Source organism: Carassius auratus, chromosome 22 (genome assembly GCF_003368295.1).
Source record: "Carassius auratus strain Wakin chromosome 22, ASM336829v1, whole genome shotgun sequence".
NCBI classification, from domain to species: domain Eukaryota; kingdom Metazoa; phylum Chordata; class Actinopteri; order Cypriniformes; family Cyprinidae; genus Carassius; species Carassius auratus.
This window is the reverse complement of record NC_039264.1, coordinates 6,054,968-6,071,814: the sequence shown is the minus strand read 5'-3', so window position 1 is coordinate 6,071,814 and position 16,847 is coordinate 6,054,968. Positions and strand designations below refer to the sequence as shown.

General features: G+C 33.5%; 2 protein-coding genes across 2 annotated transcripts; both read right to left on the bottom strand.

Moving 5' to 3' along the window:
* Positions 1-358: 358 nt before the first annotated feature.
* LOC113040781 (SLAM family member 9-like) lies at positions 359-1,892 on the bottom strand. Its single transcript, XM_026199034.1, has 4 exons — positions 1,608-1,892; positions 1,115-1,441; positions 456-749; positions 359-369 (listed from the first exon to the last, which is right to left on the bottom strand). Exons 1-4 carry the CDS (start codon positions 1,654-1,656, stop codon positions 359-361), a joined length of 681 nt encoding a protein of 226 aa, XP_026054819.1. The 5' UTR covers positions 1,657-1,892.
* A 6,745-nt stretch (positions 1,893-8,637) lies between these two features.
* Positions 8,638-11,521, bottom strand: LOC113039511 (uncharacterized). Its single transcript, XM_026197404.1, has 5 exons — positions 11,139-11,521; positions 9,762-10,061; positions 9,528-9,644; positions 9,322-9,407; positions 8,638-8,896 (listed from the first exon to the last, which is right to left on the bottom strand). Exons 1-5 carry the CDS (start codon positions 11,470-11,472, stop codon positions 8,843-8,845), a joined length of 891 nt encoding a protein of 296 aa, XP_026053189.1. The 5' UTR covers positions 11,473-11,521; the 3' UTR covers positions 8,638-8,842.
* Between the last annotated feature and the right edge of the window lie 5,326 nt (positions 11,522-16,847).

Below are 16,847 nucleotides of genomic sequence, written 5' to 3'. Positions count from 1 at the left end.
CAAAAAAATTACCTTTTTCTGATCATTTTGTCTGAAATATCCAGTTTCAGCATATTGTACCTCTTCATCTTCTGTCTGGACTGTTTCCACTGTATTACCATTTCCTGAAGTTTTAAAGTTAGGATAGAGTCAATTTCTCAATCATTAATATTAGTTATATAAACTTGATGCAAAATCATAAATACATTTTTCTTGCTATAAAAGCAGAAGACAGGGCTTACGTTTTTGTGCCGCTCTTCTGCGTTTCCTGTAGAGGAAGTACATCACACTCACGAGAGCTACAACCAGAGCTACAGCAGACACAGATGCAGCAAGGACTTTATTTAGAAGAAACCACTCTAAAATGGAAAGAAAGCAGTTAACTTTGGTCTCACATCAACAGTGCATTTACAGACCCAAAATATTATTTATATATATTTTATAAAACACAGAAACTCTGTTTACTGTTGAATTACCTGAACACGTGTGACAGAGTTGGGTGATGTCCAGATGTGTGGTCTGGTTTGTGATGGGATTGTTGATCACACAGCTGTAGATGTTGTTCTCCTGATATTCCACCTCCAGAGGTAGAGAGAGACTGATGCTGAGATCAGACACACTGATGCTGGACAATAAACTGTTTCCTTTGTACCAGGAGAGAGTCACAGCACTCACATTCACAACTGAACACAGCAGTGAACAATTCTGACCTGATGACCCTGAAGAACACTGTGAAGAGTCTCTGGTGATGATGGGAAAGGGTAGAGGAGCTGTAAAATATCAAATAAAAGTAAAATATTAATTTACAAACAAACAGTGATTGATATCTTAAAAATGTAGACATTTTTAAATATTCTCACACTTGCTGGTCATCATAATTCAATACTTAAATTGTTAAAAACGATTTAATGCAGCAGTTTTTAAGTTGCATATGCAAGCTATTAAGCCTGAACGTGTATTTTCTTTAGTACTGTAAAGCAAAGGTACATAGGTAAATTTTTTATTCTTTAAAATAGGCCATAGAAATGACTTTCTTGTGTCCCATTTTCCATTTTAAATATTTATGAATCCCCAGGGAAAACAGTTTTATTTTTGTTTCATCACAGTTCGGATCATAATGGGATAATTTACTCACCATAGACAGAAACATTGAATCTCTTGTATGAAGTTCCTCTGTTGTTGATGATTGTTAGTTTATAAAGTCCAGTGTGTTCAGTTCTGATGTTTCTGATGGTCAGAGATCCAGTCTGATTGTCCATCTGGAGTCTGTCTCCAAATATCTCATTATTGTCAAACATATCAATGACCTGCTTATGGATTTCAGCTATACGAGTCTCTTGAGGTCCAAACATCCACAGAATCATATCATCTCTCTGTATTTCAGTAACATCAGTGTGTAGAGAGACAGAATCTCCTTCAGTCACTGACACTGACTTCACTTCATCTGTATCACCAAACACACCTGAAAAACAAACAGAAGTTCCCAGTCAGAGTATAAAACCTGTTTCAGATATCAAACAGGATGTTAGGAGGATCCACTAAAACTTTCTTTAAATACAAGGTGGAAAAACGTTTTATTAATCCCAATACAGAAAAATGTTTTTCCTAAAAGGATGTTTAACACGTACCATTCATGATCAACACACACAGACTGAATAAAGTAGCGTTGTAAATCATCTTCCGTTTATGAAGTACTCTCCGACATAATCATCTATTCTGTTTACAAACAGTTATTTGCATGCTCTCATAAAGTTAACATGCTCTATATCTTCAATTAAAAAGAAAAAAGAAAAAAAAAAAATCCACGAAGAAGAATTAACAGCGTTTACATGCGAGGTATAATCCAGTTGTGTGAAGGTGGTTCGTAGGAATGGATTTTGAGATCTACAGGTTTACTTTACGCACACTTTCTGTTCCTCCCTCCGCCTCCACCCCTACACAGGGTAAATCAACCATAGGTTTTATGATTAAAGTATGCTATATATTTGATTAAATAAGCCATTTCTTTTCTCACATTATTTTTTGTCTGTATCTATTTAGCTTAATTTCCTAATTGCTTTTTTTATTTCTTGTGGATATCAGTTAAATTCTTATAAATTATTAATATATAATATTATATAATACTTTATTTATGATATGCTCTATTTAAACAGCAGTATCGCTGTATTGAAATCTAGCCGTTTAACTAGCCATTTTGCAAGTAATTTTATTTTTATAATTTTACAAGTTTTCCAAGTTTAATATAGTCTTCTATAACTGCGTCTGCATACTGCTTTTCCTCATATCTGACAAATAAATCAGCAGCTCAGTGCACAATTACACTGATAATCATGCAGCTGTATACATTTCTAATGCTGTGTGTCATGCAAATTGTGATTTCCTTATGCAGTTTTCTTCTCTTATACCTTGATTTCGATTGACCACCGAGAAGCCATAACATTTGCACTTCTGTCTAGAGGGTTTTTTGATACCTTGGGTTCTGGCCACCATTTCCGTTACAGCTAAGTCTCAACATCCTTTACAATTTTCTCATCAGTTTGAGGCTGTACAGTGACATATTTAAAGTGCTTTTGCAGGATTAAAGAGAATGTTTTATCTAAATCATCAGTTGTGTCATGGATAACTAAGAAATTTGGGAAGGTTTGTGTCCGTGCAAAACCTGATAAATTTGTGAGCTTCTGGTTACTACTGTGAACTTTGTGTTGCTTTTGTAAAGTAAAATGTGTTTTATAAGCTACCCAACAAGAAGGATATTGAACACAAATTTAATTTTGTATCTCGTACCCATACAAGGACATTAACAAACTGTTTAGTATTAATTGCAAAACTAGCGTTCTCATGACATTTGTTTCCAGTGAAGTGTCTGTAGGGGGATTCAGAAACAGCCTCTGAAGTCAGAAACAGCCCTTTACCCACTTGTTGCGGGCACATACAGACACACCAACACACTGTTACATGCGGCCAGTAATACATACACCCCTGCACCTGCTGATGCATTCAACCAACAGCACAAAACCACATGGACAGCCAATACACAACAATGACCACAGCAGGTATCATTCTGACTCCAAGACTGAGCTGCTAGTAAGGCAGAGAGCATCTCTTTTTCATGTTGCATTAAAAAAGAGGCCTTGTGCACAACTGCGTCAATGCAAAAGCATTACTGAGACTGATACAGAGAACGCTGTTAATGTGCCACAGGTCATTCAGTCAATGCATTGTGAGTATTTTACAGTACTGGTAAATCATACCTTGTAAATCCTAGTACATTTCTAAAGTAAAATATATCTGCAACCAGCAATGAAGGGGCCGAGCACAACAGAGGCAAAATGAGGAACTAGAATTGCTGGGAACATCGGAAGAAACCGCAGCAATGACAAATGGCTGAAAAAAGACAATCAACAGTAATATGATTTAATTGCTTATCACTTTTGATCAATAGGAAGCACTGTTATCAAATTATTATGGTGTAGTCCGTATTAAGAGACAACTGCACACATCAAATTTGGTGTCAATATGTCAAAGCGTTGCAGAGTTGCAGCCTCAGAATCAGTTTGGCACTGTGCCAACACTTTAATTGATTATTTGAGATGGTCTTGGTCTATCAAAATGCCTTTGATAACTCTTTGCCATCTGAAGATGATCTGAGCTGATTTGGTGAAATCAGACAAACAATATAGGAGGAGTTCAAACAAATTGACTTTGAAAACAGTTCAAAATTGTGGACTGCGAGTTTGATCGAATATGGCATAAATTGTATTGGCATGATCCAAGGAATATATCAAGACCAGTTTAATTAAAATAGGCAATAGCTATTAGCATTAATAATAATAATAATATTTTCCTGTATATATTTTTTTTTTTTGGTACCGATGACACTGAGTTTGGTCATGATATGCTAATGTGACAAAATTCTAAATGGCCGATACCCAAAATGTATATGGCTTATATGGGATCATTCGACTATTAATTGGGTATTGGTATGCTGAATTTGATCAGAAGAGACCAGTTTTTATGATTTTTGGACAAACCATTCAGAAGTTACTGGCAAAAATAAAAAAATCATATCTCCTGACCAGTAGGTGGTGCTGTGCCAAAATACTACATGTAACCTCAGGTCATGGTTATAGTGACAATTACCAAATTTGGTCATAATACGCAAAAGTGTTGCAGAGATATTACTTCGTGTCCAATTTGGCTTGCTCTTCATTGAATTTGTTAGCGCGTTACATCCTTTTGCAAGCATGGTCTGCATTCAACTCAGCACGAGCCAAGGACCAGAAGAAAAAATTATTTTGCTGCCAGACCTTAAAGTTCAAAAGTTATCAGCATGAAAATGATGGCAAATATGGCATGTTGGGTGTGCTGTAGAGTTTGAGTTAGAGACTCCAAGTTTGTTGTGGTTAATGTTGTGAGTGTCTTCTATCTGTGTGTCAAAGTTTCATAAATAGTGATTCTGCAGTGCATCTGACCTGAACGAGGCCAAATAACTTGTAATCAGAGTTGGTTAATTTTCCATATTGAGACTTGAACATAAAAGGATTAACAGTAGTCTACTCTAATGAAGTTTACTGAAATATGAATGTTTTTGATGTCTTTACGACTGAGGTGAGACCCTTGGGCAAGGCACCGAACCCCAACTGCTCCATGGGTGAAGCAGCATTGGCTGCCCACTGCTCCGAGTGTGTGTTCACGGTGTGTGTGTGTGTGTGTGTGTGCACTGGGATGGGTTAAAAGCAGAGCACATTTTATGGTTCACCATACTTGGTCACTTTCACTTTCACTTTCTTTTTTTCAATTAGCAGATGTACACTCAAAAATGCATATACATAATAATAAAATCCGTATATTTCTCCACATTTTATCAATATTTCCATAATTTGATTCTGAGCATACAGGAAAGCTAGAAACAATTTGCAAAACCTTCTTAAAAATTTATTATTCAAGGATAAACCAACAAAATAATTAAGTATTAGACTACGTATATAAATAGTGGCACCTGTTGGCCAAGGTTAGTAATGCTAATATTAGCTATCTTTTTTCTTTCTTTTTTTTGAAAAGAGGAGAGAGGAAAAACATCTTAGAACGTGTGCTCCTCAGATTTGTATTTTTTAATATTTATTTTTTTCACAATCAGGGCTTCTGTACAGTTTGAATGTTCTTGTTTCCTTTCATTTCTTTTCAAGATCTCAGGTTTATTATCCACAGTCACTATAAGAAATTAAACGCGGGGGTGCAGCCACTGAAGCGCCTCCCACAGCGATTCACCAAAACAAGTAAAAAATAACATACAGTATAAAATATAGAATAGTTCTTACTAAAAAGACATGGAACTAGTGCCCATGAGCTTTACATTGGAGAAGTGGTTTTGGAGGATTGGAGGTTTTTTTTTTTACTTTCATTTTAGAGCTGATGGAAGAGAACAAGGAGGTTTTACTGAAAAGTAGATCCAAGAAATCTTTCACTTGCCCTCAGTGCGAAAAGAGTTTCTCACACAAACAAAGTCACATACTGGTAAGAAACCACACATGTGAGCAGTGTGGGAAGTGTTTTAGAGAGAAAAAGGAACCCTAAAGATACACATGAAAATTTGAGAGAAGTTACATGCATGATCATTGTGGGAAGACCTTCACACAGAAAGGAGACTCTAGGAATCACATTAAAAAGCAACAAGTCTTTGGTCATTAATATTATTTAAAAATGACAAACTATCGTTTCCATAGGCATGAGATGCCAGAATGTTGCTACAATTATTATCAGCTATCCCAATGTTGTTGGTGACACAGAACTATGATTTAGCAGATTTATTACTGCAATTAAATCTAGTTAGTAATACAAAATACATGAATAAACAAAGTGTATCAAATAAATAGACTTGAATGGTAACAGGGTTGCAAATTTAAGTTAAGCAAAAGCTGATTTATTTTTTCTTGTTTTAATGTGTTGCACAGAGGTTTTGCAGCTGCAGGTAGTTTAATAATAATAGCCAAAAATACCTAAATCAAAACACTCAAGATTACTCTTTTAAAAGTTCTTTTTAGTGTTGATTGTGGAAGAAGGATTGTTGTTTATAATACTACTACTACTACTACTACTACTACTAATAATAATAAAAACATATTAGGAATTCAGACTCAATCTGAATTATTAAATGTAATTTAAACAATCAAGTGCATGTTGTGTTCACATTTAAACTGCATTTTCAGAAATCCGATTTACCAATAGTAAACAGAACGCACAGGTCGTAAATGAAAACAGTGTCTGTAATCATTTTTCTCAAAAGATATCAGAACAATCCAAGTTAAAGTCCTCATAATGTAGTGAATTAAATCTGCTTTAAATGGAAAAGAGCATAAAAGTAAGATTTTTTTTTAAAAAGACAGAAACAAATTAATTAAAATGTTTTAGATATTCTTATACTAGGAGGAAGAAGTCAAAACTAATGTGTTCTTCCACTTTTTTTTTTTGGTCAATGGTGAACTTGCATGTTGCCATCTATTGGACTGTTGAATTATGTTTTAGTTATTGCTTATTTTCTATCCCTCACTTCTTTATTATGCCATCGCTAAGTGCATCCAGTTTCAAACCAGGAGAAGTTGAGGTTTTGGTAAAATCTATATTTATTGTTTTAATTCATGCCCTCATCAATTGTTAGTTTCATGGATCATAAAAAAAAAAAAATATATAGGCAATGGGCTACTACTAGAAAGCCTCATTTTAAATGTAATTTCTACTCTCTCTAGGAAAAACAAAATAAAAGTATGGTTAATTTGGGTTGGTATTAAACCAAAGGATGTGTAAATATAAGACAAAACAATACAGGAGTTAGTACTTATAAATTAACTTTATCCTTTAAGACTGTAAAATACATGACACAACCACTAGATATGTTTCTTTATTATTGATGTGTTCTTAATACAGCATATTTCATACAGTCTTTAACATGTAATATTGCCTGCATTTAGATGCATTAACAAGCAATTTATATAAAGTAATAGTAAAGTAATATAAGTAAATATCGAACGTAACATTTCTGGTTATGAGTTAAAGCGGATCATGAACTGAAAAACACGCAATCTTCACTTCCTGCTTCACTTCCTAAAGGAATATACAGTGTGGGAAATATTTATTTGGTCCCATGTTTGCCAACCTACAACTTACATAATTTTTTCTGGTTGGTAGGGGATTAAATACTTATTTTAATCACTGAAATGCAATGAACTTTATATAATGTGTTTTTTTTTTTTTTCTGGATTTTTTTGTTGGTCTTCTCTGTCCGTTAAAATAACCCTACCATAAAAATGACAGACCCTTCATTCCTTTGTAAGTGGGCAAACTTACAAAATCATCAAGGGATCAAATAAATATTTCCCCCACTTTATGTAAACAAATGTTCTCTGTCTTCTCTAGCTGCACAGAAATACAGATCAAATGTTGTAACCAAATATAAGAATTAGATCTGTGTTATTTAATTTCCAGTTTTAGGTGAAAACAAAGCTTTTAAGTTTTTGTTGCTTAGGACCAGCACATGACCAGCTAAGGACCAGCTTAAACCATCAGCCATGCTTCAAAACATACCTGACCAGCATATGGATGTTTTTTTTTCAATAAGGCAAGCACAGAAAAAGGTGAAAAACACACATGCACACACACATATGTTGGGTTTCCATGTTTGATGGTGCTCTCAGACATAATGGTTTTTATATATACCCTATGCTTACCCTAACCCAAAAATATTTTTATCCTTATTTTTATTATCCTTGTGGGAACATTTGCTTCAAGAATATAAACCCAACATATCTAAACAATCTAAGCAGAAAATATCAAGCCATTCTTAAGATTTGATATAAAAACACACAAAACATGCAAAATATATACATTATATAATCAGTTATGTATTAAACTATAGAATTAATATATAATATTGAAAGCAGAAAACAACAATAGTCATACAGTAGGAGTATGTAAAGATTGTTAAATAAATAGCACAACATTTTGTATTAATACAATTTTATAGTAATTAAAGATTAAAAATACAGAATCAAATACAGCTCAAGCTCCCAGAAAAATGTCAAATAAGAGTGAAAAGTTTCCAGCGTAAGAGCTCATTAAGCAGGAACAAGTCCTGTCTGACAAATAATAAAACTAACAGCAGGTTCGAAGAAAATAGTGGACTTTCAACTAAAAACATTCATGCTTTGGTGGAAAAATAACAACTGCTTACCCGTAAATATACTTTCATATCAAGTCAGAGGAGGCTTGTTACACTACAAAAAATACTGTACATCATTTTTTAATATTCAGTATAAATCAATACTATTCATGTGTTCACTAGCATTGCATTTCAGTGCAAGCTTGAGAAAATCTTGATAACAAAATAGAGACACAGTGAAGTTCTTGCTTTTGCTTCCTTGATGATTTAAGGCTTTTATATGACACAGTTTTTATTTTTCTCTGGTGAAAAGTTGTCTGGCAGTTAAGCTGCTGGTATTTAATGCTGGGATATATTTCACTGCATGCAAAGATACAGGTGCTTCTCAATAAATTAGAATGTTGAGGAAAAGTTAATTTCAGTAATTCAACTCAAATTTTGAAACTCATGTATTAAATAAGTTCAGTGCACAAAGACTTAAACTACTTCAGTCTGTGTGCATTGAACTGTGCATTGTACTGAAATAAATGAACTTTTCCTCAACATTCTAATTTATTGAGAAGCACCTTAATCTTTGTCTGATAGAGGGATATTTTCAAATATAAGTTGAAAATCAGTCAAAAATCAAATTCATTCAGTTGAGTTCTTCTGTGTTCCTCTCTTTTATTAGACAAACAGTATACATATAAATGACGCAGTAAGACAGTTTGATCAGCGTTGTACGATAATCCTGGAGTATACTGCTTCCTCTGTCCCATTAGCTCTCTGAAAGACAACACAAAATTACTTTAAGAAACTAGGCTCACTAAACAAAAGATTTCGATAAGTTAAAGTCAATCATTTCATACAAATTGTGTGTCATTGTGGTGTTTATGGACTGTTTAGGGACCTCCGGGCTCATTCTGTTCCATTAAGGTCTGATCAAAAATACTAGTTTTTAACCATAAAGTCTAAATGCTCCTAACCATGTAAGACGACTTAAATTACATTCTGTTCCTCACACAAAGCTATCACAAGACTTCAGAAGACTTGGAATATCACACAGTCATCTGGACTATTGTTTTGCTATTTTGCAGCTTGACAGCTCCATCCTGGACAATCTTTAAAATGTTATCTTTTATATTTCACAGAATAAAGTAAGTCATATGAGTTGTGGACATGCTGATAAAGGCATTTCATGAAAATGTTACCTTTTTTTGTTCATTTTGTCTAAAAAATCCAGTTTCAGCATATTGTATCTCTTCATCTTCTAGCTGGACTGTTTCCGCTGTAGGTTCTAAACCATTTCCAAAACCAAAGTTTTATAGTTAGGATAAGGTTAATTTCTCAATTACCAACATCCGTTTTAATGCAAAAATACTTTATTCTTGTTATAGGAAAAGAAGACAGGGCTTACGTTTTTGTGCCGCTCTTCTGCGTTTCCTGTAGAGGAAGTACATCACACTCACGAGAGCTACAACCAGAGCTACAGCAGACACAGATGCAGCAAGAACTTTATTTAGAAGAAACCATTCTAAAATGGAAAGAAAGCAGTTAACTTTGGTCTCACATCAACAGTGCATTTACAGACCCAGAATATTCTTTCTATATACTTGATGAAACACAGAAATTCAGTTTACTGTTGAATTACCTGCACACATCTGACAGAGTCCACTGACGTCCAGATGTGTGGTGTGGTTTGTGATGGGATTGTTGATCACACAGCTGTAGATGTTGTTCTCCTGATATTCCACCTCCAGAGGTAGAGAGAGACTGATGCTGAGATCAGACACACTGATGCTGGACAATAAACTGTTTCCTTTGTACCAGGAGAGAGTCACAGCACTCACATTCACAGCAGAACACAGCAGTGAACAATTCTGGTTTGTTGATCTTTCAGATGCAGAACACTGTGAAGAGTCTCTGGTGATGACAGGAACAGGAAGACGAGCTAGAAATATAAAAAAATATTTCAGGAACAACACAGTATTGACATCTAAACAATGAAGACATCTTTATATACAAAGTTATTTCATGAAACTCTGGATGGTGCAAGCTAATAGGTCCTTAACTCCTTTAATCAGATTGTCATCTTGATTTCTGGTTTCTGTCCAATGCTATCTCACGAACCATTTTGTCTGTGTTTGCTAATTTGTATGCCCTCACTTGTACGATTTTGTACGATTTGTCTAGACAGGGACGGGTAGGTTTAGTGGCGGGGTGAGGTGAAGGGAATTTGTACAGATTCATAAGAATTTGGAAACTTGTAAAATACATAAAATTCAGCAAAAATTTGGCTAAATTAGCCACCTTGTAAAATATGGACAAATTACCATGAAATCGGGTTGTCATGACAGAAATATTTATTTATTTATTTTATTTTTTACAATTTTTTTTCTTTTTTTTTTATATGTTCATCAAATTTAAGTTGTGAGTATAAACCAGTACCTAAAAAATTAAGCTCATGTACCTCCTCTATTTCTTTATTATTTACTCAAATTATTACATTTTCTTTCTATTAGAAAAGCACATAAAGACATTTTTCTTAACATTCATAGTAAGATGATTTTCCTGGAGCCATATAGATATCCTTTCCATTTTTTTATTTAAAACTGCAACAACCTTGGCAGATGACTTAGCCGATGTATAAATTACTGTGTCATCAGCATAAAGCTGACATTCAACATCTGGGCAACAATATGGTATATCATTTATAAACAAACTAAAAAGCAAGGGGCCTAAGATTGAGCCTTGTGGTATACCCATTTTATTTCTCATAGAAAATGATTTTGTATCCTCAATTTTAACACACTGATCTCTTAGATTTAAATATGAGATAAACCACTCATATTCTCCAATTTTCTTTTCACAAAAAAATATTCTTGTGTCAATACAAGCAAAATGAACAATGTGTTCAACTTTTTTTTTTTTTTTTTTTTTTTTTTTTTCTGTTTTCACCTTTGACTTTTGGTGGTGAACTCAAAATATAACAAACTGTCTGGATTAGGATGAGAATCAGTTTACTCACCATAGACTGTAACATTGAGACTCTTGTATGAAGTTCCTCTGGTGCTGAAGATACATAGTTTATAAAGTCCAGAGTGTTCAGTTCTGATGTTTCTGATGGTCAGAGATCCAGTCCGACTGTCCACCTGGAGTCTGTCTCCAAATTTCACATTACTGTCATACATATTAATGACCTGCTTATTAATTTCAGCTATACGAATTTTTTCAGGTCCAAAAATCCAAATCATCAGATCATCTCTCTGTTCTTCAGTAACATCAGTGTTTAGAGAGACAGAATCTCCCTCAGTCACTGACTTCATTACATCTGTATCACCAAACACACCTGGAGAAAACATATCTCAGTCTCAGTGAGTAAATAAAACCTGTTTCAGATCAAACAGGAGGAAGGGAGGAAGATCTAAAATCATCTTAACAAATAAATAAAAAAATTAAAAAATCCATACTGTTACCACAAATATTTGATAAAAATGACATAAAACACATACCAGTTAAGATCAAGAGACCCAGAGAGAATAAAGTTGTTGTGCTAATCATTTTCATTTAAAAAAAAAAAAAAAACTATTAGAAATTTCAAATGGCACAATTCAATGCCCATCTACTCTCTCTCTCTCTCTCTCTCTCTCTCTCTCTCTCTGTCTCACTCTCACTCTCACTCTCTCTTCCTCTTTCTCCTTCCCCCTCAGATTCCTGTGAATTTTCACACAGTTTAAATATAGTAGCTTTCATCTTAAAAGTGTGCGGGTGAGTGTGATGTGACATTCAGCCAAGTATGGTAACCCATACTCAGAATTCGTGCTCTGCATATAACCCATCCAAAGCAGTGAACACACACACACACCGTGAACACACACCTGGAGCAGTGGGCAGTCATTTATGGCAAAAAAGGCAATCTAGCTGCAATTTAATTGCCCATAATTCTTCAAGTAACTTTATTTGAATGAATTTCACAGTTAGTCATGTCAAATGCTGCTGATAGATGTGTGATACCACCTTGTTTTGAAAATTAGTACGTTATCATGTAACCTGTGAATGAACATTAGCACAGGGACAAAACTAAATACAGGGCCCAGGATTTACTCACAAAACAAGTAACATTTTTCAATTTGTTTCGACTAGACAATAAAATGATCATGTTTGACATGTTCTCTAGTCACAGCATTGAATTCTCAGTTTTTGGGGTTTGCATATTATCATTCTTGGTGGATTAAGAATATGCATATTTAAGAAGGTCTGCATAGTATGACCTACGCACAACCTAATCAAATGTATGCATTGATCTGACATTCAAAAAAAAAAAAAAAAAGGAGAAATGTTTATGAGCATTTAGTGTTTTTATTGGGGTTACACTTCAGCTTATAAAGTCTAAGTCATAACAACAATCCCTTTTTGAGATTAAAATAAGACTAAATGGTCTTTGAGTCTAAAGGTTAATCTATTAGTTCTGCATGAAAGAGGACCACTAAGCTCTTTTAGCTTAATTCTGCAAAACATTTTCACATTTGTTTCCAGTAAAGTGTAAAGGGTTTCACATTACCATAAAATGACTTTCATCAACTCATTGGGGCCACACACACACACACGTTTGTTTTTGTGAAAAGTGGGGACATCCCATAGGCGTAATGGTTTTTATACTGTAGAAACTGTATATACCAACCCTACACCTAACCCTAACCCTCACAGGAAACTTTGTGCATTTTTACTTTCTCAAAACTTATGTCCTCATAAGTCACCCTCTCCTTGTAATACCTGTGTCATACCAATGTCATTATAGTTGTGTCCTGATATGTCACAAAAACAAGAGCACATGCCAGTGAATTATATTTATATTATAAATTAATATATATTATAAAATTATATTTTCATTCAAGACAATGTTACTGCTGCAGTGGCAATGCTGAAAGTACTGTTTAGCCCGTGAGATATATTTTTTTTCATCTTTGATAATGGTGGGTGGTTTCCTTTCCAGAAATGACTGTGAAAGATATTTCTTCTGCTCAAGCCGCCTGGCTAATATATATATATATATATTATATATTATTTATAGTATGTAAACACTTTCACTTAATAATAAACTTTTAATGATCCTTTAAGCTTTTTGCTCTAAAAGCACAGGATGTAAAATCATGTAACGCTGCTTATGAGATGGAAATTTTAGGTAAGAAGAAGTAATGGTAGGGTGGAATGGAAATTCTTATGATCAGTTTATTACTTAATTGCTAGTTTGTGCTCTAAAAATGTATGTTTTGTATACCGAAAAAGTATGTCATAACTCATGAAGCTTGTTTTCAGTCTGTTGGCGATCTCAGGCAGGCTCCCCAAAGGACATCGTTGTGGGCCCCTCTCAGCCCCTGGGCCCAATTCACTCTGTCAACACCCAACTTCCCCCCAACCACTGACCCTTCACAAAAACCTGCCCTCCGTAGTTACTGTTGCTATGTCTGACAAACTATGCTGCTCTAACACTACACATCATGTTCTCATGCAGCGGAAAATACATTGTGGATCAAAGAAGAAACAATCATCTTTTGGTTAATGTAAAAAAAATAAAAAAATACTATTACAATTCTTATTTTTATATATATAGTTCATAGTCAATATTGCAGATAATAATGAAAAAGTGGATTTAATTGTAGAAATGTAAGTGAAATTGGTGAATTAATTAAATCTGCTCTTGACACACAGCAATTCACTCAATATTTGAGAAACATTCATATTAATTATGAACATCAGACTAAGTATAATTTGATCATTTTTATTTTACATTTATTTTATATATGTCTCAAAATGTTTGCAACCAATTTAATGAATTTTACTTCTTTTACACCCACACTATTGTCATTTTGTTATTTTTTTTGTAATAAACATGAACAACACAATTAAATGGAAGAATGGGTAACAGATATTCAGTTCATATTAAATTTAACAAATGTATAGAATTGCTGTTAATAGTGTTCATCGTCTGGTTGACTATGTCTTGAGTTTAATTTTGAACTGCAAAGAAGAGAAGATACAAATTTCCCATACTAATAAGTCAAAAATGTAACATGAGCACTCATAGTAGAGAGAAGCTGCATGCATGCGATCAGTGAAGGACGTTTTTTTGCACGAAAAGGAGCCCTGAAGCAACACATGAATGTTTAAGCTGAAAAGATGCATACATGTGATCAGTGCAGGAAGAGATTTGCACTAAAAGGAAACCTTAAAGGCCACATGAGGATTGACACTGGAGTGAAACCACACACATGTGATCAGTGTGAGAAGACTTAGACCCATGCAGGTGCTTGCAAAACACATCTGAATTCTCATTCTGGAGAAAGAAAGTTTGCGGTCAGTGCGGTAAGAACTTCTTTGGGACAGAAAAGCTGAAACAGCACCTAAAAGCTCATTCAAACAAGAAGCGTTGCATGTGTTCTTCATGTGGACAGAGTTTTAGAAGGATGGTTTTAAAAGACACCAAAAATCACACAGTGGTGTGAATAATTACACATGCATTGAGTGTGAAAAGCTACCGTTGATAAATTGAAATGTCACCTGAGAGTTCACATTGTGGAAAAACCTCACATGTGTATAAACTCTGACAAGAGATTCAGTGAGTCAGGACAACTGAAATCACACCAGAGGGTCAACACTGGAGAGAAACCGTATCACTGCCCTCCATGTGGGAGAAGTTTCAGTCTTTTATCTACTCTAAGCACTCATACAGTAAGTGCTTCATATTTAATCTTCAAGGGTGACACTGCATCTTCTCCAAACATGAAGCAATGTGAGCACCAAGTCTTGCGTTTATAGACTGATTTTAGCAATATGTCTCTGGACATAATGTCGGTTGCTTAGTTTCTATTATTAGATGGCTATACTGAGTAATCTTGCCTACTGTGAAAACTCATTGGTCAAAAATCAGGCTTTGCTTAACTAAATGTTATACATCAGATATGGTCATGTCACATGTGGTTGGGACACGGTGTGAGATTTAGATTAACCCAAAAATTGAAAATGATTTTTAAAATGGAGCAAAATCATTTGGTTTTGAAATAAATGAACATCAGAGGCAATTTCAGAAAGCTAATGTGTCTTACTGTGGCTTTGACAAATCCGATGGTCCATATTATGTAGCATGGCATGATCTAACATGTTTAATATTCATCTTGCCTAATTTATTGTTGGAAACGATTTTGTTTTTGTCAAAAAAAAAAAACACAAAAAAATAAAAAAATAAATAGTTAATCATTGACGGAGTGAGGCACATGTTTGACTACAAACTTGATCAATATAAACTTTTGCAAATCATTTTCTGTTAAAATATTTTTCACATCCCTTACAAAAACAAACACACTCGCATTAATTTCTGATGTTTTCCACGTGATCACATGTGGACAGTGTGCAAATTTCTGTTTAACATTAAGAATTTCTGTAGTTTTTCTATGAGGTATGTAGTAAAAAAAAAAAAAAAGACAACCTTTAATTATAAAAATCCAAATGAAATGATTCTGTACTTTTTCTAGATTTACTTTTTATGTGTTTTTTTTTATAGAAGTTTTTTTTTTTTTTCTTATTATTACATTCTAGTTCATTTTATGCCCTTTCCCTTCACATTCCTCATGATTTTTTTTTTTTTTTTTTTATGATTTACTGACACTTGGAGTATTTTTATATATACAGTACAGACCAAAACTTTGGAAACATTACTATTTTTAATGTTTTTGAAAGAAGTTTCTTCTGCTCATCAAGCCTGCATTTATTTGATCAAAAAATGTAATATATTATTGTGATATATTATTACAATTTAAAATAATTGTTTTTAAATTTATTATACTTTAAATTATCATTTATTTCTGTGATGCAAAGCTGAATTTTAGGATCATTGCCACATGATCCTTTAGAAATTATTATAATATGATGATTCATTATCAAAGTTGGAAACAGTTCTGCTGCTTAATATTTAAAATATTAAAAAAAAAAAAGAAAAAAAAAAGAAGCTATGTTTTTAAAATATAAATATTTTGTAATAACAATATACACTACTGGTCAGTAATTTGGGGTCAGTAATTTTTTTTCTTTCTTATCAAATCAATACTTTTATTCAGCAAGGATCTGTTAAATTGATAAAAAGTGATAGTAAATAAAATATATTATTACAATATATATTATTAGAATTTTTATTTTGAATAAATGCATTTCTTTTTAACCTTTTCTTCATCAAATATATTAGACAGCAGAAATGTTTCCAACACTCTTAATAAATCAGAATATTAGAATGATTTCTAAATGATCATGTGATAGACTGGATGTTACATGTGACACTGAAGGCTGGAGTAATGATGCTGAAAATTCAGCTTTGCATCACAGGAATAAATTATATTTTTAAAGTATATTCAAATAGAAAACTATTATTTTAAGTTGTAATAATATTAATAATAATAATAATAATAGAGAGAGAGAGTACTTGTTCATAGCCATGATATTCCATAATGTTGCTACATTGCTGTTAGTCATCACAATTTTTATATTTTGCAGATTTACTATATGATCTACTTCCAAATTATCATTTCTTCATAGTTATATAGTATAAATCTACTATCCAGAAAATGTTAGAAAAGTAGGGCCTATGGATAGTTTATTATGTCTCACTACGTGAACGTGACATACTAAATATGAAACGTGACAGTATTTGTTGAGCAATAAAAGGTCTCTTCCATGTAAATCGGGATAA